Source organism: Taudactylus pleione, unplaced genomic scaffold (genome assembly GCF_031769625.1).
Source record: "Taudactylus pleione unplaced genomic scaffold, aTauple2 ptg000275l, whole genome shotgun sequence".
Classification (NCBI taxonomy): domain Eukaryota; kingdom Metazoa; phylum Chordata; class Amphibia; order Anura; family Myobatrachidae; genus Taudactylus; species Taudactylus pleione.
Genome location: NW_028284677.1, coordinates 2,986,084 through 3,011,628, shown reverse-complemented (window position 1 = coordinate 3,011,628; position 25,545 = coordinate 2,986,084). Strand labels below are relative to the sequence as shown.

Sequence of the window (25,545 nt, the reverse complement as noted above, 5' to 3'; positions counted from 1 at the left end):
GAAGCTCTTCCGATTAATGTTCAGCCAAATATGCTCACCTCTCTCAAAGCATCTTATTCATACATATGGAAAACGAGAAGCCTTAAATACCTAGGAATCCAAATTACCTCACAAATTTCTTTTTTAATCTCTTGCAATTATCTCCCATTATTGAGTTTGTTATCTTTACTATTGAAAGATTGGATGATGCAGGAAGTATCATGGTTGGGGCGTATTGCTGCATTGAAAATGATGCTTCTTCCTAAACTCATATACCTATTTAGAACAATCCCGCTGATGGTCCCTAAATACATATTGGATAGGTTTCATGCATTATTCCTTAAATACGTTTGGAAAAATAAGAAACCAAAAGTGGCTTTACCGAACCTGGAGGTAGAGTTGGTGTTTCCAAACCTACAACTCTTATCAATTAGAGGTTGTGGTCGCTGCTAAGCTTCTGGTTCGCTTGAGGTTACTGGATTGAGGCAACCATAGTAAATCTATCAATGGTAACGGATAAATTGTCCTTTTCCAGACTGACCCATGTCTTTGGATTGTCTGATATGAACCACTCTCCTATTTGACTCATTAAGCATGCTAATTACAATACAATACACTTTATTGTCATCAACAACAAAACAAAACATGTTAAATTGTCAACGAAATGTCAATTTACAAACACTTCAGCATATAAAACAAATCAGTAAAACATTTCCATAATACTCAGGTCAGTGCATTTTAACGGTTCAATAGACGAGCAACTACTGGAAAGAAGCTATTATATAACCGCTTTCTATATGTGCACACACTCCTAAAACGTATATTTGATGGTGTTCGAAAGATTACAGATTTACTATGGTTGCCTCAATTCAGTAACCTCCATCGAACCAGAAGCTTAGCAGCAACCACAACCTCTAGAAAGGCTTGGCTTGATGTAGTTGCTAGACTGGATGATATCCCCCTACCTACTACTAACCTCTCCTTTAGGGGAATTGCATCCTTTATTCCAAATCTACGATGTGATAATTGGACAAATAGGGAGGCGATTACTTTAGGGGATATCACATTAAACGGCACTCGGACTTTTTACTCAGATATGTGAGAAATTTTGCTATACCGGTAAATGATTTTTTTAAAATTTCTTCAACTACGCCATTGGTTACATAATACAATACATACTCCTCACCATATCTGTAAGGTTCCTAAATATTTACAAGATAGGGTTGTTTCAGTTTCTAATAAAGGAGGCATAACCTGGTGGTATTCCTTATAAATGGTGCCACAAATTCCTCTAAATTCCCTTCCCTTGTAAAGTGGGAGTCAGATTTATCTTGCTTGTTGAAGAAGACTGGCAGTCGGTCTTCAGCACCTGTTTTAAAATTTCTAAATGTGTTTCCCATGTAGAACAATTTTATAAACTCCTACATAGATGGTATTTAACCCCGGAGAAGCTTCATATGAAATAGCCCTCAGCTTCCAGTCTGTGTTGGCAATAGTGTGACCATGTGGGAACTTTACCCCACATGTTTTGGTCATGCCCTTTACTACTTCCACTATGGACAAATGTATTTAAACTTATAGAGCAGGTTTTGAAGATATCTATAACCCCTGACCCTTTAATAGGTATCTTCCATATCTGTCATGGCCCCATTACTAATAATGATCTCTATATAATGGGGCACATACTTATTACGACTAGATTACTAATTGCCCAACACTGGAAATCTACCGTTATCCCTAATATACAGGCTATCGAACATAAACTTCAGCCTCATTATGAATTTGAAACAGCAGATGTCCCCTATTCATCGTTATCAAGCCCTCTGATACTCTGGCTTACCTGGAATGTATATTGGAGTCATAAACGTTCCCTAGGTAACTAAATCGACTAAAAAAATATTTCCATGGCAAAATAGTTTCAAGGCTTTATTAGTTACATTCCACAATTCATTGTTAATCTTTTACAGTAAGATTGATTAATGTGTCGGACAATGTGATGTATATTTTCAAAAACTATTGCATGTTTAAAAACGTGTACTGTATATGTCTATGGTATTAAAGCTACATATTCTAATCCAGGATTTAGGGTCTATTTTGACCAAAGGATATGACTATAATGTATATTGTATGTATCATTTTAAGTTGGTTTAATTTTACCTTGCTTTATTCCCCCATTTATGTTCCTGTAAAATCTTCTATGTTTGATTTTCTTTCTCTTTGTATGTTTCTTTAAAAATCGAATATTGAAAAAGAAAAAAAAAAAATTGAAGACTAGGAGCCTTATGATGAAGCGGCTTCTGCAGGGTTAATTAAGAGAAGAAAAAAAACTTGTTTTGAATTTTCCTTAATTTATGCATTTTTCTGATGTGCTGGGGGAATCCTGGGTTAAGCCAGATAAACGTGTTAAGCTTCCAGCAGGGTTTACGTTTACTTATCCTTTTGCTGAGAAAGATACGGGCCTTCTGTTCGACACTGTGTCCCAGCAGGTTTTTCTGCCCGAACACAAGATCAGGGAGTTGCGGTCCCTGGTGCACATTCCTTTGTCTCTACACTGGGAGTCCGTGCTACTCTGCATGCAGCTATTGGCGAAGATGGTGGTCGCGTTCGAAGCGGCTTTATTTGCATGCTTCCATTCCAGGCCCCTTCAGCATTTCATTCTTCAGCTCTGGAGGAGATGGGATCCCTGTCTAGAACAACAGTTTTTTTTTTCCCCCCACGAATCCTTGGGTTGGTGGCTCTGCACTCGCAACCTGTCCAGGGGTTTTCAATTCTCTCCCTGGGAATGGACGCTAGTAACTATGGATGCCAGTCTCCAGGGATGGGGTGCAGTGGTTCTAGGGTACCAGTTCCAGGGGGTTTGGTCTCTGGAAGAGAGGATGTTGTCAGTCAATGTGCTAGAGCTGCGAGCTCGTGTTCTGGTTCAGGCACAGTGTCTTCTCACAGACAGACCCTTACAGATACAGTCAGACAATGCCACGGCGGTGGCATATATCAGCAGACAAGGAGTCCTTTGGCTATGGCAGAGACCACCCAGATTATGATGTGGGCAGAGAGATTTGTTCCAGCCATATTTGCTATTTTTATCCCAGGGGTGAACAACTGGGAAGGCGACTTTCTCAGTTGGCACAGGGTTCACCTGATGCCCTAACAGCCAAGTGGTCCTTCCACTTCAGGTATCTTTTTCAACAATTCCAATGCTCCCGAATGTAATCAAGAGGATCAAGCAAGAAAAGGCTCATATCCTAATAGTGCCAGACTGGCCACGGAGGTCGTGGTACTCTGATCTTCTGTCTATGGTGGCCAACCAAACATGGAGGCTTTCACTAAGAGAAGATATACTATCACAAGGTCCATTTCTCCATCCCAATTTACCTCAATTGGCTTTAACGGCATGGCACTTCAGACCAGTCTTTTAAAGTCCAAGGGGTTTTCTCCAGCCGTTATCCAGACTATGTTACAGGCGTTTAAGTCATCCACTTCTATGATGTAATATAGGTTGTGGAAAGCTTACATCCGGTGGTGCAAAACTGGGGAAGGTTTCGGCTTCCCAGTTTTGCTTGCCACGTTTTCTTTCTTTTTTACAAGACTAATTGCCCAAAAGCCTTCGCCTATCTTCCCTGAGGGGTGAGGTGTCGGTCTTGTCTATATTTTTTCAGAGACGTCTGGTGTCTATAGCAGACATTAGAACTATCATGCAAGCAGCATTGCAGGTCCAGCCACCTTCTGTTTCACCAGTACCGCCGTGGGACCTTAATTTAGTTTTGGCTGCTCTTCAGCTGGCTCCTTTTATGCCACTTGAGAAGGTGGAAGTAAGGTGGTTAACTTGGAAATTAGCTTTTCTTTTGGCAATCGCCTCAGCTCGCAGATTTTCGGAGTTGGCGGCTTTATGAGCTAGCTTTCCTCTTTTGATTTTTCATACGGACCGAGTGGTTCTCTGCACTCGCCCATCCTTTATTCCTAAGCTGTTTTCAAGATTTCACCTAAATCAGGAGATTGTGGTTCCAGTATTGCATCCACCTGATCCAGAGAATCCTGTACGGTTTATGGATGTGGTACGAGCACTCAGAATATATGTGGATTGGACTTCTGCCTTGCATAAGACAGACAGCCTGTTGGTACTTTATGATGCCCATAAAAGAGGCTGACCAGCATCTAAGTAGTCTATTGCTCGTTGGATTACTTCCACTATCAAGCAGGCCTATATAGCCTTGGGCGAGTCAGTACCTGATCCCATTCAACTCGGGCTGTGAGTTCTTCTTGGGCAGCTTGGTAGGGTTCCTCGATTGAGCAGTTGTGCAAAGGAGGTCACCTGGTCCTCAGTACACACATTTACCAAATGTTATCAGTTCCACACATTTGTGGCTAAAGATGCGAGCAAAACTTGCATCGTTTTGCGTATAGCTTTGCCTGTGCGTAATACCCCTCCCTCTTGAGGCTTGCTTGGGGAAGTCCCAGCGTCGGTGCTTCCCAGATTGGATGGAAGAGAAAACAAGATTCTGGGTTACTCACCGTAGAATCAATTCCTCTGAGTCCATCTGGAAATCACTCCCTGATATGTGTGATGGATTCTTATTTAATTTCTTATTCTTCTCCTTTGGCTTTGCTAGTTAGTTAACTGGAGAGCTAGGAAAAGGGGAAGGTAAATAAGGGAGGGGGAGTTTCAGTCAGTAAATTATTTTTAGTGCCTACTCCTCGGTCCCTCCCTCATATCCCAACAGGGATAGCATACAGATATGCCCGCTACGCACAGAGAAAATAGGCATGCTGCATATAATTTTAATCAACAGAAGCTGCTTGTGCATCCTATTCGTAACACTGTGCAAATAAGTCGCATTTGACTCTAAAAAGACGCACTAAAAGACGCTCAGCGCTACAGAGATGACACGGCATCGCGCTACTAGAAGGAGCTATTTAACTCACCAGGAGCCTAGATGTATGTTGACCCATCTGTATTATCATAATGGGATACTGTTAAGTTCAAAAAGTCCACTTGATTACTGTCAACATTGTGGGACACAAGAGAAACAGAGATGTACTCTTTGCTGGGGTACTAGCCTACCAAGTTGAATAATATAAAACAACTTTTAATAAGGTACTGTATGAATGTATACAATAGGGATTGAATCTCGGTGAAACTTCCCAATAAACCCCAGCAACATATAGTAGTATTGTGATACTATTAGTCATAGACCGATGTAATGAACAAGGAGGTTGACAATATACACTCCTCCTGGTTACTATCAACATTGTAAGTGAACCTGATTGGGCTTGACGCTTTGTTCTGGTACTTCATAACAAAAATATAATTGATGCAGTGTTTGTGTCACGGCCAGGGTTCCTCGGCATGGTGGTCACCGGGTATTACCTGTGAGGTCATTGTGGCGAGGGGTCTCTGGCAGCGTGGCTGGTGTTTGGCGAGGGGCACTGGCTGCGCGTGGTTCTGTGCGGGCACATTGTCACTGAGGCCTGGTGGTGTTTCCGTTCCGTTTGGCATGGACGCCGCCATCTTGCCTCAGGTCATGTGATTCAAGCTGACAAATCCTGATGGGTCATGTGCTCTTTCCAGCCAGTCACAGCGCGGCACCTGGTATTTAGGAAGGTCCAGAGCCTTCATTCATTGCCAGTGCAACGTGTTTCTCAGCGGCGGCTGACAGCGAGTACCTGTGCCTTACCTGTCTGCCTGGAAGCGCTACTTAGCCTGTTACCTTGCCTGCTCCAAACCTGCTGGACTCACCCTGCGCCCTCCATTTACCTTTCCCCTGCCTGAGTACCTGAACCTGCTGGTTCCCTGCACCTTGCCTCACACTCTAACTCCCAGCTGGACTTCATTACCTCTGCCTGCACTTCGTTACAGCTCACCAAACCTGTATACTGGACATTTCCTGCCTGTCACTATCTGGGCATTCTCCCATTTGCGTCACCACAGTTATCAATTGTACTTTAATGCTAAACCTGGACTTTTTCTTTTGCCATTCCCATGTCTGTAAATCACTTATTAAAAACTCCACCTTTTTATTTAAATCTGCTCCTGTCACCACCCCGGGTCCACAACAAACCCAGACCTTCACAGTTTGTAGTAAAATTTATATTACAGCGTGACGGTTTCCCGACCGCTAAAATCCTTGCGCTAGTGTAAATAAATGATTTAGTTTTCCCACTCACAGCTGCTAATCCAATCAGCCAGTACCAGCTGGCTAGTTACTTCTCAAAACCAAATAGACCCAAAAGATTGTTGGATTGCGCTTCAGAGTGAAACTTAATAAAATTTACTACAATGTAATAACCACTTTACGTTGAAATAAAATATTTAGACAAGGCTTCTCTTAGTAAAATGTAACAAATGTAATATACATAATCAAAATTGGCAATTGTGACACATATGAGATATATCAAATCTACCACATAATAAAACATACATGTATAAAATAGTGTCCCTTGGCCTTAAATTGGTCCTTGTGTATTAGATAGGGAGAGTCTTTTATTACCTATAACAGAGCAAGAGATTGCCTCTATTATAAAATCGTTACCCACTGGTAAAACCCCGGGCCCTGATAGGCTGTCAGCAGCGTATTATAAAATACTCATATCACAGGTCACTCCCCAGCTTTCAGTTTTATATAATTCAATACTTAATGGGAATCTGGCACCACTTACATTCAACACTGCACGTATCATAGTTCTTCCGAAACCTAATAAAGATCCTGCCCTGGTCTCCTCATATCGCCCAATTTCTCTGCTCAATCAGGACCTGAAATTGCTTTCCAAAATTATGGCCCAGCGTCTACAGTTACTGCTCCCAAAATTACTACATCCGGCTCAAACAGGCTTTATTAAAGGACGTCACTCTACTTACAATATCCGCACTGTTTTAGCGGCAATGTACCAGTCACATGTGGAGAGAGGAAAGAGACTAATTGTGGTGAGTTGTGACGCTGACAAGGCATTCGATAGTGTCTTGGTCTCATTTAATACGTATATTTAATTACCAAAGGTTTGGCCCTGATTTCATTCATATATTCAAAACACTATATCAGGATCCGAAAGCCTTTCTGACAATAAATTCTTTAAACACCCGACCATTTTGTCTGACTCGAGGTACGAGACAAGGTTGCCCGCTCTCACCACTACTTTTTGATTTGGCCCTAGATCCTCTATTATGCCATTTTGAAAAGGCAGGGGGCTGGCGAGGCATTTTCTTGGCAGGACATGAGATTAAATTTTCGGTCTTTGCCGATCTTTTATTGTATTTTGCTAAGCCCAGGGAGGCTATACCGCTCCTCATGCAGATCCTGCAAGTATTTGAGGAGATAGCGGGTTTTAAAATTAATTATGCTAAAACTCAGGCCTTGGTCTTTTTTGGGGAGGCTAGGGCAGGATGGGGAGACTCCTTTCCCTTTAAATGGGCAGATAAATACATCACTTATTTAGGTGTCAATGTTCCTTCACATCCTTCTCAATTGTATGCTGTTAACTACACCCCACTGTTGTTAAAAACATACACAGATTTTAATAAATGGGCCCATCTTCCATTGTCCTATATAGGTAGATGTCATCTTTATAAAATGATTAGTTTCCCTAAACTTCTTTACATTCTCCAAATGCTACCACTTATCCCAGATAAGAGAGACCTTAGACTTTTTAATCAGGCTTTACAAAAATTCATATGGGCTGGAAAACGTCTCAGGATATTACTGTTTAAGTTGCAACAACAGACACATATGGGAGGGGTAAATCTACCATGTCTCAGACAATATGCCCTGGCCGCTAATTATCGAATAGCAATGGACTGGATTGGAGGTACTCCTATGGAACAGGCATTTACTCCTCACCATAATTTGGTGTCTCTCTTACACACACATCCTCTTAGTTTACCTCCCGCAGCTAAAGAAAACATGTTAATAAATACGACATGCATAGCATGGCGAGTTATTAGAGCACAATTTCACTTATCCAAACAGTCCTCATTATTTTTACTATTATGGGGCAACCCATCTTTTCCACCTGGCAATTGAACCCAATTTCAATGCTGGCATACTAGTGGCATTAGATATATTTATAAATTTTTACACGAACAAACACTCCAACCTCTCACTCGCACCCAAATGCAGGAGAAATTCCCCTCCATTATTATTCCTTTATTTCCTTATTTGCAGGCAATGAGTTATATTCAGACCATGTTGCGTGGCTTTTTGGCAGCTGATTTAAACTGGCGTCTGGATGATGCGTTACGTTGCAAACCACAGGGACCTTTTTCTACTTCCTTTATATATTCCTGTGCCCGACCTCTTATTAATTTAGAGCAGGGGTCTTCAAACTTAGCCCTCCAGATGCTGTGGAACTACACATCCCAGCATGCACTGCACATAGTTTTAGCATGCTGTTATATCAAAAAGGTGGCAGTGCATGCTGGGATGTGTAGTTCCACAGCAGCTGGAGGGCCAAGTTTGAAGACCCCTGATTTAGAGTTACGCACCACAGGACTTGCAAAATGAAAGGAGGTCTTTCCGTAAATCCCTATAGAGACTATTGCTCTTTCATGTCTTAAAATGAATAAACGATTGGGATCAGTCTCTTATAATGAAATGCATCTCAAAATTTTACACAGAGCATACTACACCCCCAAATTGAAATATATTATTGGAGATGCACCTAATGCCAATTGTTATAAATGTTCAGCACCTGACGCCGATATAGTACACTGCCTGTGGGATTGTCCACGTGTACAGGTTTTCTGGGAGGAACTTAATATCTATATAAAAGATATTCTAAAAATTGCTTTTGTGATCTCTAAATATTGGGCTTTCTGGAATATAACCACAAACACACAATCACAGGGTTTGACAAAAGGAAATAAGCTACTTCTGACCAAGTTGACTGCAGCTGCCAAGAAGACCATTCTCTCACAGTGGATTGAACCTAACCCACCTACCCTTACATTATTACATCCTAGAATAATATTTCTGTTTACTATGGACTGGACAGAGACGTCCACCAATAAAGAAAACCTTACTGAAAAGTTTTTTGGTACATGGTTACCTTATATTCATACATTATCCCCATCACTTAAGGATTCTTTACGGAGATGTTTCCAACTAACGTCATGGTTTAATTTGGAAGTACTTGCTAATAGTCCCCCCTTTTGATTTTGATCCTGATTATGATTTTTATTTATACTACAACTGTAAGACGGCCCGTTAATGGTACTGATAATGGTAATTATGACTAACTAAATATGTAACAGTGTTTGTAACTATTTTTGTGTGCACAACTGCAATTTATATCTGGATTTATATACTGCAAATATTATAATTGTTTTGTTGGATGATTCTCGGCAATGTGTTTATCATGCTGAGGATTATTTACGATGTATTTGTATTACAATATGTAATTTTGTCGACAATGTGTTTATCATGCTGAGGATTATTTACGATGTATTTGTATTACAATATGTCATTTTCCTAACAATAAAATGTTTTTCCCAAAAAAAATTGGTCCTTGTATTAAACGATGTAAAATATGAAACCAGGTACAGTAACTTGACTATAAATCCTCACTAATGAAATGCATATAGTCACAGTCTCCTGTATAGTTTAGTTAGATACTTATAGTGTGCAATGCTCACCAGCAAGTTGAAAAGCACAAATTGGGATTCCTGTAGCTTGAGTGTATGGGATCCAGAGGAAATGCTTTCCCTCAATATTAGTGTCTGCCTCCCCGTATAACTTGTGGAGGATGGCGGCAGTGCGTCTCCACTGTATGGCTCTCCTCCTGAGTCTGGGGAACCACAGTGTCTCTACAGCGGCTGGTGTGGTATCCCAGCACTGATCTCACCGGGTCCTCCCCGTGGGGATCACTTGCCTCTGGTTACAGCCGGTAATAGCCACTTGATACTGGATGCACACTGATGGACCTTGGTAAAAATAAAGTCCTCCAAATAATACAGGTCCACACAATGTGATAGAGCAGGTATATCTGGATTGCCTGGATGCAGTTTGTGGGCACTATTATCCTTTTGTCGACCGGTTTCGCTTCCTTCAGGGAGCTTTATCAAGACATCTTGATAAAGCTCCCTGAAGGAAGCGAAACCGGCATTGCACACTATATGTATGCAACTAAACTATACAGGAGAATAATTGCATTTCATTAGTGAGGATTTATTCTCAAGTTACTGTACCTGGTTTCATATTTTACATAGTTTTATACAAGGACTGATTTATGTCTAAGGGACACTATTTTATACATGTATGTTTTATGTGGTAGATTTGATATAACTCATATGTGTCACAATTGCTAATTTTGTTATGTATATTAAATTTGTTATATTTTACTAAGAGAAGCCGTGTCTAAATGTTTTGTTTCAAAGTCAAGTGGTTATTACATTGTAGTAAATTTTATTAAGCTTCACGCTGAAGTGCAATCCAACAATCTTTTTAGTGTTTGTGGTAAATACCATCTTTGGCGTAGAGGAAATATGCATCTCTGCTCATTGTAATGCATATTTGTATAACTAGGGGCCATATTTGACCCCATTGATATGCCTGCTATTCCTATATTGCAAATTATTGTACTCTAAGAAACAACTGAGTAAGTCAAGAAGAAGTTCAATGTGGGGCATTTTGGTTTCTTGTACTATATCCAAAAAGGCCTGGTGTGCTGCCTATATACCGCCATCATGAGGGATGGCGGTATAGATGGAGCAAACTTCAATAGTAGCCAACAACGCATTAAGATGGTATTTGACCAAAAGAGGAAAGTTTTGCAAGGAAGTCCCCTGTAAAAATAAGCTATCCAAACATGATTTTGTCTGCATCATCATCAGTCAGGCGTTTTTTCTATAATTTTATAATTCTATCCACTTTCAATTTGATTTCCCACTTCAGGTTATGATCACGTTTCCTTTAGGTATATGTGTCTGCTAACTGCCTACAGGTCTCCACATTATACAGTAGTTGTCCAAATTTTGTAGTACTATTGTTTCCCCCCTTGTAGGCAGGTCTTATTAACAACAAGGGGTTGTCCCTCAGTGCCCTGAGAGACATTCTCTTGTGTCTACTAAGGTTGTTATATTGTTTTTAAAAGGATTTTGTTGCGTATCAACCAACTTTCTAATAACTGATCTATCTGTTGTTTGGGGTGTGCCCCTAAAAAAGCCACTGTTGGGCCAAAGGTGTCAGTAAATTTTGCTTTCAATGTGGACTGGGAGAATGTTTAATCTAAATTAAATGTTGATTTTTGGTTTCTTATAAATCTGCGTTAGCGGGGTGTTGCTCCCTCACCCATAAGCCAACGATATACAGTATGTTGTTTATAATAATTTGAAACTGCATCCAATTTACCACACTTGAAGGACAATAGGTCCCTGTTGTATGTATCGAGTTGTTGTTTTCAAGACATCTTTCACACTTTTCGTCAGACAGCTGTTGTAAATGAATATTATTAAATGATTGTGTGTTCTTTTAGTTTTGATAATTTATTATCTACCTCCTCTATTGCTAAGTTTAGACAATCTAGGGAGAACTTATTAAGAACGCCACACCAGCGGCTGCAAAACTCTTGGCTATTGCATCCTATTGTTGGTGTGTTTGCAATCCTGATGTATCTTTTCAGTTTTATAGTATTCTGACAAAAATTGCCCATGCAAACGAAGATCTGTCTACTTTTTACACACTGTAGTTTTAGATGCTTTTGGTAAAAATAAGCTATCCAAACAGGATTTTGTCTGCATTGTCATCAGTCAGGCTTTTTTTCTATAATTTTATTCTATCAGTTTTCAATTTTATTTCCTGCTTCAGGTTATGATCAAGTTTCATCTACAAACCTAGAAATTCTGAGGCAAGTCACATTTTTTATTGTGTTTTGAATAACCAAAACTGGTAAAACAAATTGTATCACTACCATTTGCCCTCAGATATCAGAAAAAACTCCTCAGATGTTATGTAGGGTCAACTTAAAAAAGTAATAATCAGGACTTCTGGTGAGCAGGGCATCTAGTATGGCCGCTTTTTAGTTCAGCTCCTCACAGCAGGCATGGAATCTGGAGCCATCCTGTAAAATGTTCTGATCTAAAGGCTTGCCGGGGTCTTCCTAGTATTCCCCTTTTCTTGGGGAGTCTTAGGATACTCGTATTGCCTGGGAGCTCTTTTTATTTCCCCGGAGTCCAGTCATCAATTTGATGGCCTGCATGACCGCCGACAGTCTGTTTGGCGTGAAACTACTGATTGCTGGCTGTTATCCCTTTTGAGGTTCACTGCTCCTGACTCCCAACCCTGTTTTGGGGGTGCCACTCACCTGTTATCTGTCAGCCTGCTACAGACGTATTGTTTTAGGTCTGCGTGGATGTGCTCTGTGTGCTCGGCACTAGTGGGACCTCGTGGTGCGGCTGTGCTCTGAAGATCTCTGCTGTGTCCTGTCATCCCTGTGAGGATCCTGGCTGCTGCTGACTCTGGCGTGTGGTTCCAGCTGTGGAAATCTGCTACCCACGCTTCTCGCTGTCTGACTTGCTCCGGCCCTAATGCCTCCGGTCTGTGCGGATCTCATGACACCGGCGATACCTCGTGGTGCGGCTGTGCGATGAAGACCTCGCGTTGTGCCCTGCACATCCTGTCGCTCTGCTGTTGGTCCCGGCGTTTGGCTTCTGCTGCAAGATGTGTTCTTCACTGACTGGCTAGTACTGCTCCAACGCAAGGGGAAGTGGCTGTGCTCTCTCTTCCAGATTTGCAGCGGCTGGCGCTGTCTGCCGTACCCTTAGCTGTGAGTTACGGTCACTGCGGGCAGCCTACAATGAAACACTTGCTGGGAGTCTGGGAGGACGGATTCCCATTTGTTTCTTCTCCGGTGTGCTGCTGTGCGATCTGGTGCTATTCCTGCTTGACCTGCTCATGTCTGCAGTCTGGGGTACTCGTATGGATGGCTGAGGAGATTTGATTCCTAAGAATCGTGGTGGCATCTGCTGAGAAGTCCTGTTTGGGTACTAACTTTGTGTGCTGTGTCCTTCCCTTACCAATTTTACTTTAAATTTTTTGTCTCTGCTACTCTTATTTCCTTCCCTCCTTGTGTGTTCCCCTAATCTCCCAGACCCTCTTTTCCATATTTTATTTTTATTTGTTTCCATTGCTAGGTCAACTTGTGCTCTGTAAATTATTATAATATACAACTCCCTGATAACATCTCTGTACTGACTAGTTTATAATTCATGTCCCTCACTTGGTTCATATGAGAAGTAGTTCTTAGTGGGTCGGCTCATATTCAATTAGGTGCAAAAAGTCCCGTACTTTTTGCATGCCGGAGTTTTCGCCGTAATCGCTGGTTTTCCCTGTGGAAAAGTATCGTGCTTGTTCCCTCTTATCCCCGTATTCAATTACAAAAACGGAACCCGGCGAATTCGGACCTAGCAAAAAGTGCTGTCAGATTGGGGAATTCCGCCTGACCCCCCCCCCCCCCCCCAAAAGATGCACTGACATTGGGGATCACTATATTCACCCTCAAATAGGCCTGCTGAGGGTATTTGGGGTACTTAAAGGCTGTCAATAGCTGCTAATTAGCGTCTTTGCACAAGTGGTGAAGAATAGCATTTAGCAGTTTTTTTGCAGAAAATAAGTAGCCCCAGCAAATTTGGGGTACACGACAATGGGTGCAAGCATATTTTAAAGTTGCATATTTTAAAGTGAAGTTTTATAATATGTCGAAAAATCCACCTGCCGCAACCACCTGCAAACTTAAATACACCTGGGGCATCCTTGGGGACCCCCCCTGGAGTCTATTTCGCTAGTTTTTAAGTTCGTCCCCCAGTTTGTACTTTTTCGCCCCCTTTTTTAAGTAATTTTTTGGGGTATTGAGTATTTTTTAATCTTTTTTTTTATTTTTTTTACACAGTTTACCTTTGGGGGGCTGTCCTAAGGGTGCAGGGTGGTTCCCGCAAGTTTCTACCCCAAAACTCCAATTCTGCACTTTATTTCGACAGCTTTCATAGGCAAATCTTTTTTGCCTATTCCAATGCACTGACTTTCCGCATCGGCGAAAAGTCATTGTAATTGAATACGGGGATAAATTTTCGCCTGGCGAAATTACGTCACCAGCGAAACGAGCTTTTCGCACCTAATTGAATATGGCCCTAAATGTGATTTTTCTATTTGTGATCCTGCATTGCCATCTAGTGGCGAGACCTGTCATCGCAACTTTTTCAAACTGATGTGAGATATATATATATAATTTTTTTTGTGAGGGTACCCCTCAAATTTCTTGGTTTGTCATTTTTACTAAAAATAAGCACAAATTGATCTACGTTTGGTTGGTGTTTCTCTTACATTGCCTTAACCTCATATTTGTCAATTGCAATATTTGTCCTTGGGGCATGGAGAAATATTTAGAAAAATCGGCCCCACCTATAAATTCACCATCCGTCACAGTGTGTCGGAATTAGTCCAATGTGAATAAAAATTCCTCTGCTTCTCCCGCGAGTGGCTCCAAGGACGCATCGGAACAGGCCGGTCCTCCTGCTCTAGCAGTTATTCCTGTAGAGTCTCTTCCTCTTGCGGATATGGCCAGAGAAATTACCAAAATCATGATGCCTCTAATTGACAAGTGTTTAGATGATATGAATGCTAAATTGGATGCAACTCTGGCCAAAATAATAGATACTCATACAGCTCGTATAAAGACATTGGAGCAACGTACCAGTGATGTGGAGGATAGCCTACAGGAGGTACACCAACAGGGCTCCTCTCACCACACTCTCATACAGGAGTTGCGTGATAAAATAGATGATTTGGAATAATTGTAGATGTTAAGACACCATATATTGTCTTTTTGAATTTCTAATTTATTTTGTATTATTTTGATGTGCAGTGTTATTTGCTTCAATAAAAAATGTTTAAAAAAAGAAATAAAAAATAGACGATTTGGAGAACAGTCATAGACTGAACAATCTCCGATTCATTAGCATTCCAGAGTCTATTACCGGTGCTCAGCTCCATGATTTTTTGAGCGTAGATCTCCCTACAGCCCTGGGTATCACAGGAGAGTTCTCTACACCTCAAATTGAGAGGGCCCACAGCACAGACTAGGTTCAGATAATCGTCCGATGCAAGGCAGCCCTAGGCCAGTGACCGCAAAATATATGTGGTTTCATACAATTTAAAAGAATAGTAAGAAACATAATATTATTGAAAAATGTTTGTTATTCTGGTATAGTAATTTTCTGGGCTCTCGCTATCTAGGATCACGTGAGAGGGGATGAATAATTTTTTCTCCCCATTTCTTATGAATAAGAGCGAGGTCCTGTGGCTTTTGAAATTTTATAGTATATGGTTTCATCAACTGTTTACTTAGTTCACTTATAAAACAAAAAAAATTACAAATGACAAACCTATTAATACTGTTTGTATACCCTCTAATTATGTACATTATTTACAAAGAGTTAGACTCTTTATTCATAATATATTGTTTTTAGCATTCACCATATGTTTCCGTTGGTGCTTGCTACACAATGTGTATGTTTTGGAAAATTTAAAAATAGGAGTTTGAAGCTTAGTATGTTTTTTTTTTTTTTTTGTTTGTTTCTTTTTTATCTCTCTTTTCTCCTTTCTCTCCGCGGGGGGATCCTGCACCCGTAGAGGCGGGTGGAAGGGTTGACACTGTCTCCGCAGACTGGGACGGGTAACAGCTAGATTTGGTGCCAGATTCTACTTTCAATTTCCCTAAACTAGGAATTGGTTAAGCATGGCTGATGGGGTGAGTACACTGGTGCAGACCAAATACTAAACTTAAGCTAATTTCTTGGGAGGTGGGAGGTCTGAATTCGACAATTAAAAGGAAAAGGGTAGTCAATCATTTAAAAAAGTTTCGTTCAGACGTTACTTTCCTTCAAGAGACACACTGGTTAGATGGTGGTGGTTCTACATTACGGGCTCCATGGATAGGAGAATGTGTGACAGTGAGCTATTGCAGAAAGATCAGGGGAGTCGCCATTCTTTTTTACAAAAATCTGCATTACTCCATTCTAAATACTGTAGCCAACCCCGGATGGTAGGTACCTTTAATCTGGATGTGGAGATTTAGGGGGAAAAGTATACCCTGGTCAATATATACTCTCCCAGTGTTGCTCCTCATGAATTTATTGGACGATTAACACAATGGCTCAACGCCTTACTTTTCGGATGATATTGCCAGGACATTTTAACTCTGTGGAGAACTCCTCTCTTGATAGACAACCAGTCCCGCTGTCTAGATCACAATCAGCATGGCAACAATTTCAAAAGCCCTCCAGCTCACTGAAGTCTGGAGACTTTCTAACCCAACTGGTAAAATGTTCACATTTCATTCAGCAGTGCATAATTCGTGGTCCCGAATAGATAAAATTTTTGTTTCTGACTCTTTAGTTTGTATTGTTCAGGATACAGGGATTCATGCGATCCTAGTGTCAGATCACGCCCCAGTGTCCATAACCTTTACTTTGGGCTCTTCCCAGCTTATTTTAATCTGATAATTTTTTTTCTGGTTACTTAGTGGATGAATTATCAAGATGATAATTTGGACGCTTGGAATAATCCTACTGTGTTTTGGGGAGCGTCGAAGGCGGTCTTGAGGGGGCATATAATAGGATATGTTTCTATGCAGCAAAAGGATATTATGGCTATTTAGGGCAGAGGATAAAGTCTTGGAAAGAGACTCATACAGACCTATATTGCGTTTCCTGCAACCGCCTCACAGGAGGCGTATGTTCACACGAAACAATCGCTTAATGACCGTCTATTATTTAATGCGAAGAAGGATCTTTTTTTCACTAAACAGAAGTTCTTTAGATGGGGAAACAAAGCTGGTCGTTTACTGGCTAAGATGTCAAGACCTTGGCACAAACGGACGTATATAACATCACTTAGGGACCCTTCCACAAATTGTGACCTCTACCAAGGAAATCGTGAAACAATTTGAGACTTATTACTCAGCTCTATATCAGGACTTACCTTTTGATTGTAATGCCCATGCACACATGCTTTCTGAGGCCTCATTACCTGTACTAACTCCTGGTCAGAGGGATCTGCTAAGTGGGGACATGACTAAAGACGAGGTGTTGTCGGTTATTTCAAAGTTACATCTGGGCAAGTCTCCTGTCCCCGATGGCCTATCTAATGAATATTATAAACTCCTGCAACATCAAATGGCACCAGCTCTGGTCGATTTATTTAATGACCTATTAAAGAAAGGTTCTCCTTTCCCACATTTCACACATACAGGTACAACCACTATTTTGCTTCCTAAACCCCAGGGGGACCTTGCTCTCTTAGATTCGTATAGGCTCATAAGTCTGCTAAATACTGATGCCAAACTACTTGCTAAGATCATGGCGGATCGCTTGCAGGTGATTCTACCGGAGTTGCTTACCTCGCATAAATTGGGATTTGTGCGGGGTCGCCATTCTGTGAGGGGAATACGGACGGCTATAGCGGCATTGGCGGCCTCCTCGGGTGTGGCTAATACCCAGTATATGCTTTTAAGTCTGGACACAACAAGGGCGTTCGACATCATTCTGTGGCCACACCTGTTTGCTATACTTCAAACACGAGAGTTTGGTTCTGTATTTACCAATATTGTATGATATCTCTATACGTCTCCTCTGACTACTTTACTGATCAATGGCTATCGTGATGCTCCTTTACAAATGTTGAGAGGAACCAGACAAGGCTGTCCCCTTTCTCCTCTTTTGTTTAACTTAGCCATAGATCCATTATTTTGTATATTAGACAAATGTACAGAGTTTAAAGGCATATCATTTGGTCCTAAAGAAATTAAATTAACAGCGTTTCCTGACTGTTTTGTTATATTGGAATGACCCAACTATTTCTTTAGACCCTATTTTTCAGATACTGAGGCAATTTGAGACAGTGTCAGGGTTCTTGATGAATGTCGAGAAATCGATAGCACTTTGTCTAGGACCACGTCCTGTACAGTCCTTAATGATAGGTGACTCCCAACTGAAGTGGACTAGAGATCATTTCACATATCTTGAGATCCGTGTGCCTCGCTGCCTGGGTAATCTTTATTCTTTAAACTACGCTTATATCATGAAAGTTATCTCGGATGAGCTGGAGGAAGGCGATTGCTCCTGGCTATTAGTGCAGCTGGCCGTAAGGCAATTTTGTAAGAGTGTATTTCCAGATCTCCCCCATCATTGTCCCTGTTTAGATCCAAGCTTTTGTATCTGTTTCGCATGGATTGGGTAGAAGTAGCTCTGGACAAGGAGTATAAAATAGACAGTTTTTTCAATATGTGGGAAAGCTATATTTCTACACTGTCTATTGAAATGAGACGCCAAATTCATCATGATCTCCGTAATACCTCCTGGTACTTATCACGTATAATCGTTAACGATCCGCCCATTGATCTTGATTCAAATGTTGTTTAAGGGTGGTGGGTGTGTGGAGAGAGAGAGACTTTATTTTTATTTTTGTTTATTATTTATTTCGTGTTATTGGTGTGAATTTGTGATTTTTTTTTTTGTGATCGATCCAAGAATATTTTTATATATTTCTGTGGTTATGGCTGCTAGTAATAATATTTAGTCATGTTTATTCTTTTTTTATATATTTTGTATTTTCACTGTATTGATTTTGTATCAATGTTGTGTAATTTTTGTACAATTCATATGATGCTTCAATAAAAAAGAAAGTAATAATCAGGATTTAGATATAGATACGACCATTGTATCAAAACCTAGTTATCACCAAAAATCTAAGGAAAGGCCCCAGATATCATTTTTAGGGTCCTGAAAAAATTATAATCAGGCTTTTTATGGACGCAGCAAATTCTTCAGAGCACTAGGCAAATTTAAACGAAGTATATTTATTCATCATATAGTCTCTGCAATTAGATAGGCATGCTGTATATAATTTTAATCAGCAGAAGCTGCTTGTACTATCTATTCACATTGCTGTGCAAACAAGACGCATTTGAAGGTAAAAATTTGCAGAAAAGACGCTCGGCTACCAAGTCACACAGAGCTCCTGCGTTGTGTGGCGTGACTTGTAATGCAGAGAATAGATTTATGTGGACACATCTGTATGTCCCTTTGGGGATTTCTCCTAACTGTTTTTACACATAATATTAAGTAATCTTGAAGCACTGTCTCAAATTAAAGGATTGATTCATCCATAATATTCCTGTGTAGAATCATTTATATGATCTATAGACCTACTAAATCTCCAATAATATTTGTTACACATTATAAACACACAGTTGTTTGTATTAATTCTTTACCAGGCGCGGACTTGATTGTATTTATTTAATGTGATTTATAAGGAGATGGGTACCTCTCTTTTTACCCAACTCTGCAGCCACCCTGCAGTGAGCGTGGAGCATTCTATTTGTTACAGGTTTTAGAGATATCCATGGTCGAGCACAGATTACTTAATTAGTACCTCAGTCAATTTGATTTAACCACCTGTGCTCAACCATGGATATCTGTAAAACCTGAACTGTTGGAGAGCCTTGAGGACCACGTTTGGGAACTTCTGATATAACACATTATAAAATTGTTCATTTATTCAGCATTACTAATCATCAGACCAATAGAGTTTTTTTTGTTTACATCCGGTCTGGTTACCATGCTTGGTCTAACTAATCAGTTTGTGGTATCGCTTCACACTGTTTTCAGTGTGTTTATTGTGGGTAAATGTTTCTTTTAGTCAATATTGTCCTCCAGCATTTCTTTATTAATGATTTTTCCTTTAATTCTTTCCTGACAGGAATTTTTTTATGCTTAATCCATATGGTTTATTTGGCATTCGTTGTGTTTTGGGCGTCCGTATCGGAGGCGGCTTGTGATTTGGTTAGATTTCCTTCAGCCACAGACGTACAGTATGTGGTTAGGCTATTTGGGTATGTTATAGGTGGAGTTGTGAAGCAGGGGCAGATTGGGATGAAAAACCAGCCCAGTAAATTTATGGAAGCAGCCCTAATGGGGGCATGGTCTGTTGATGGAGTGGGATCTGTCTAGGGGGCAGGACACCTCCTCATACGGCTTGATTCTGAGTTGGATGCAGCTGCAGCCTTTCTTGCGTCTTTTGCTGCAGTTGTGCCTATGACTTTATGCTAAAGCTGCTACAATGCCCTTCACTGGTGTATATCTGTGCGTCTGAATATGCAAGGACTAAGACGCCCACTTTCAGTGTCTACAGATGCTGAAATCATACTTTGTGCATCTTCAGCGTGCATCATCAGTCGCATCATTGAAACTTTCACCAGCCTTATCCTAGGTGTGATCATCCATCTGAATATGGCCACCAATATGAGCAATTCAGCGTCTCTGTACACAACACACCCTTGTCACTCCAATAACACCTCCATTCTATGTGACATTTACATCTGATAAGCCAACTCCATAGCACCGCTTAGGAAACCCAACACATTTCTAATACACTCCTTGGTGCATGTGTTTAAATGTGTACTGCAACTCCACCTGGACACATTTGCAGTGTAACTCAGGCACTTGCACAGATAAAAAGAAATTGGACAAGAAACTTTCCCGATGGCCCAGTCTGCCCCTGAGTTGAAGAAGTGGTTGTTGGAGGTGGTACAAGTTTGATCTTCTCAAAAGTAATTATGCATCTACTGTAGGTGTTAACGATTTGTGTCATTGTACGTCTTTTGATCTTTACTGGGCCATAGTGCATGATTTGGACCTGCTGCTGTGGTCCTGGACATTTTTTTTTTTTTTTTAGACAGTCTGCTATCATACTACACCGCAAGTGGTGAGAATTAAAGTTATATACAGTCATAGGTGATGCGGACGTTGCAACTCTGCAATTACTAATTTTTGTGTTTGCACTGGGGTGTTGTGGTTGAATTAGATTCCCAGATGCTCATTTGTTCCGGCCTGACTGTGTACATCTGCCGGTGGAAGTTTTAATTTTGTATGTTGATGATTTGTTTAGAGGCATTATGGAGTTAGGTGGCTTTAGATAGCCTAGGCGTTTGGTGGAGGTGCTGTGGCTATTTGAGTTTACTTGTTGTGGGGGTTGAATGGCTGCGCCATTTGCTTATGTAAATGTTTTAGTGGGTGCAGTTTCCTTTTAGTTGATGTGATGGCCAAATAAATGTCCCTCCTGGGAATGAACACAAGCCTGTTCGGGTGTATTTTTGATTTATGGAGAGTTAAACACTAACTTTTGAATTGTATGATTGATTGTTTAGTTTTTTTTTTATCTGTTTTTGGTCTGCCACCATTCTAACTTTAGTAATTTAATTGAATTATTTAATCTTCAATTTGATCTGTAAAAATTAATTTCACCAAAATGTTAAATGACAACTCTTGTTGTCTTTATTTATTAGAAACGTTTTGGTAGCTTATTAAAAGAGGTGTCTGTGTGAAGAATGTAGCTGATGTTATTTTCACTTTCATGTTGAGGGTTAAACCTTTAAAAAGCTTAATTTCATTTATTTTATTTTCCAGGGTGTAATGTGATAAAAGGTAAGGGTTTTGACAGGGTATGTTGATTTTCTAAAGGCACTGTACCTGTGCCACATCAGTTAAACAATTATTCAGCTTTTTGTAGAAAATCAGATCAAAATAGATTTTATTGGCCAGATTTAAGTATTTAAAAAGTTGTATGTGCCTTATTAATCATTAGGAGCAAGGAGAGCACCAGAAGTTCCTACAATTTTAGCTTAAAATAGTAATGTGTTTGCTACTTTGCACCTATCAGGCAGTGCGAACTAAAATCCCAACTACATTGGGCAGTGAGAGAGAAGGCTGCTGTTGCTGAGCAGAAGCAGTCTTCTCTCTTTCACTGCCCGATGTGAAGCTGCGGCTGCCCTGCTATACAGACACAGCCAAAGCGGTAGTGGGCAGAGAGAAGAATTGTTAAGAGGTGGCTTAGTGCGCAGTGCCTACTATTTTAATAAAGATTTCGGGGAAGGGTCGAGGCTATGCCTCCCTGATTTGGCCACTCCCCCCAGTACCAGGATCCATTGGAGCTCTCGATGGCCCTACCCTGACCCATCGTGGAAGAGAATTACACAAACCATTAATTTAACTTTTTTCAAAATCCAATCTGCTCCTCTAACTAAACCCATCCCTACAATTTAGCTACTTTGAACCCAGTGTCATCCCTATTGGTGGTGACACCCATTGTGGCTCTTAAAAACTGCTTGCGCACCGAAGGGGGCATGGCCTAGTGCCTGCAAGGCCACACCTCCTGATGTGTGACACGTATATGTGTTCTTCATCCATTGCTGCTACAGTGCTGCTCAGTGACACCGTTGGAGGGGGTAGCACCAAAATAGCACAACAGCTCCTCTACGATGGTGTCACCTGGTGCGGCCTGCACCCCCCCTTGTGGCGCCACTGTCTCAACACTGTTTTCCACAGATATATTAATAATTCTAATGGTGTAGTCCTAAGTGGAAGTTTGTATTTAGATCATTGTGTGTGTTGTCCAGAAGAAGTTGTTGCAGCATTTAGTTGTCCTCCTCCAGTGCAATTAGAGAAAATGGCAAAATTAAAAAGTTTTTCTGTATTTCTCCTCTTTTTATTTGGATTTTAATAAGAGTACGTGCACTTGCACTCATGTATAAATATTTTAATTTATTAATTATGCCAAATGTTTTCAGAATGTCATGGAGTACTGATTGACATCTTGGTCACATTAATGAGCTACAGCATTAGTTCAGATGAACTAACACTGCTCCTCCATTGTTTTCTGGAGAAGAGTTTACCCATAGTAAGTATGAAATAAATGTAAAGCATTTTTGTTTTGTTGTCATTTTAATTAACATAGGTATGTTGGAAGGACGGCGATATGTTTAGTTAGATTTATAGTAGTAGTAATAATAGTATGACTATTAACTATTTGCTAAGGTGACAAAGTAATTCATTGTTTAACTTTTACATATTTGCCAGTTAGAAGTACCGGTATATTAAAATATCTATAAATACTGGTAAATAATATATGTATATGCATGTAATGCGGTCATCACTTAATTCATTCATCATGCAACCATACCGTTACTCTGGGTTTTTAATCTTCATTTTTTATTTAATCATGAATCTTTAGTATTTGGATCTGTCACACCAACCAGTGCCCCATCCTAAATACAGATGTGTCCACATACATCTATCCTCTGTGCGCTACAAGTCTCGTTACACATAACGCATGAGTGCCGTGTGACCACCAAACGTATTATCGTGCAACTGTTTGCCATCTAATGCGTCTTATTCGTACAGCGGTGCGAATAGAACGCACAAGCAACTTCTGCTAATTAAAATTATATGTGCATGCCTATGTTCTGTGTGTGACTGTGGGTGTATCTGCATGCAAAATGCTACATTAGTGTCATTGGCTGTGACACTGTAATGTAGCATTTCACATGCAGGTACTCCCGCAGTTGCACACATAACATAGGCATGCCGCATATCATTCTCTTCAGCAGAAGCTGCTTGTGTGTTCTATTCACACTGCTGTGCGCATGGCATTTGAAGACATGGTGTGTCTAGAAGGGATGTTTAATGCACAAGGAGGCTAGATGTATATGGACGCATAGTTTATATAGTTTTAATAGTGGCATCAGCCAGGGTTGGCTGGTTTAAACCAAAATTATTATTTTTTTATTGTTATGCTGTGACTTTAAAAAAAAAAAAAAAGTCTATTATAAGGGAATCCCCCTGGTATTATTCCACATTAATGTAGCTTGTGGTGTTCATTTGAATACGCTGAATCTATACAGTAAATTCACACACACAACTGAGAAATAGGGAGGGTAAACCAGATCAGAGAGGTACTAAATCTGTCTAGCATCAGCTGATGGTGCGTACACATGGTACGATAAAAATGCACAATATTAATGATAACGATATTGTTCATATCATGCATTTTTTGGTCCCTTCCAACCCACCAACGACCTGCGATGCACGGGCACTTGTGGACGATAAAGATATCGCTCATCGCCCGTGCATGCAGGCCAACCTGGTCGATATCGCGGGTCGTTGGCCGTTGGTGGTATGCTGGATGATCGATATCGGTCATCCAGTACACCGGGAAGGTGCAGTTTGATCAGTCAGCGATATCGTTATCGCTGACTGATCGTGCCGTGTGTATGCACCTTAAGACTCCAAACACATTAAAGAGCCAATAAACAGAAAAATACCTCATGGTTTAATCTCCTTCATGTTTATTTCAATTCAAAACCTTCAGTCCAGCGATTAATATAATATGCAGATTTTTTTTTCATTAAAACATTAATGCAATAAGAAAAAACTGGTGTACACAAAAAAATAGTTTAAACCACAAAAAGTTTTTTTTTTCCCAACCCTGTGCGCAGATAATATATGCAAATTGTGGTCTACAATGCTTAGCATTACAATATGTAACAGTATGTAGACATTACATAAATATCTTGTTTATCTGTAATCATATTTGTGTTTTAGGAAAGGCTAATAAAAGGAATTCTAAGTATTACAGAGGCGAACAACAGCATGATGCCTCTACAACACATGACATTTCCTTTTCAACAAAACCTAACCGGAGCAAGCAGTGTTGCACAGAAACCTACTGGTTCAACCAGTGGAAAAATCACAGGACTGTTCAGAAGAACAAAGGGTTTGCAAAGTAAAGATATTCATGGTGACAATTTGCTTTCCTCATGGCGCATTGCGCCTATCCATTTACCTTTGATTGGCCAGAACATGTCCGATGGTTTTAGTTTTACATTGTGGATGAAACTGGAGTACAACTTAGAATCAGAAATTCTGATGAGTAAAGGAAAACAAATCAAGAAAAAAAATAAGCAGTTTCCTGTTCACACGCAAAATACAGGTACAGTTTCACAAATTCTCGTTAACTTGTATTTTTAAATAAAACATTGGTAATTTCCAGTGTAAAATTATTGGCTATTTTGTATACTGCATGAAGAAATAATTTTAGTGTTCGATGAATTTGAGAATTGCAGCTGATTCATAGACTAGTTCAGGGGTGGCTAACCACTCAGAGGCAAAGAACCCCAAAATATCTGTAGGTATGTCAAAGAGCCGAGATCATGCTCATGCCAAAGGCGCACGTGCAAAAAAGGGTGTGGTCAGCTTGGCCACGCCCCTGGTATGATGTTTGTAGAAGTATGTAAAAGCGCATGCACAAAATCACTGTGGATGTACCTATTAGAGGAACAAAAAAGCCAGAACAATTTAAAAAACATTGATAAAACCAAATCCACATAAAATACACTGAAAAAGCCACATACACAATAATACACTGAAAAAGCCACATCCACTTAAAATAAACTAAAAAAGCCACATCCACAAAAAATATATTGAAACAAAATATAAAAACATTCACATAATACAATCCAACCCCTTTGGTGTCACTCCATCCTCTCCATGTATCACTCCAGTTCCCCTCATGTGTCACTTCAGCCCCACATTTGTCACTCCAGCAACCCCCCATGTGTCACTTCAGCATTCCCTCATGTGTCACTCCAGCCCCACCCTCTCTCCCCGGGCCACTCCAGTCCAGCCACCTTCCCCGACACTCCCTCCAACTCCACGGTTCACTCCAGCCACCCCACATGTCACAAATAAAA

At 40.4% G+C, this 25,545-nt stretch overlaps 1 protein-coding gene across 1 annotated transcript in view; it reads left to right on the top strand.

Moving 5' to 3' along the window:
* Positions 1-25,545, top strand: part of LYST (lysosomal trafficking regulator) — a 507,705-nt gene that overhangs the window by 135,458 nt on the left and 346,702 nt on the right. Inside the window, exons 10-11 of the mRNA XM_088481579.1 lie at positions 22,585-22,694; positions 24,398-24,785. Of these exons, the coding sequence (XP_088337705.1) occupies positions 22,585-22,694; positions 24,398-24,785 (498 nt within the window). The remainder of the gene's footprint in view (positions 1-22,584; positions 22,695-24,397; positions 24,786-25,545) is intronic.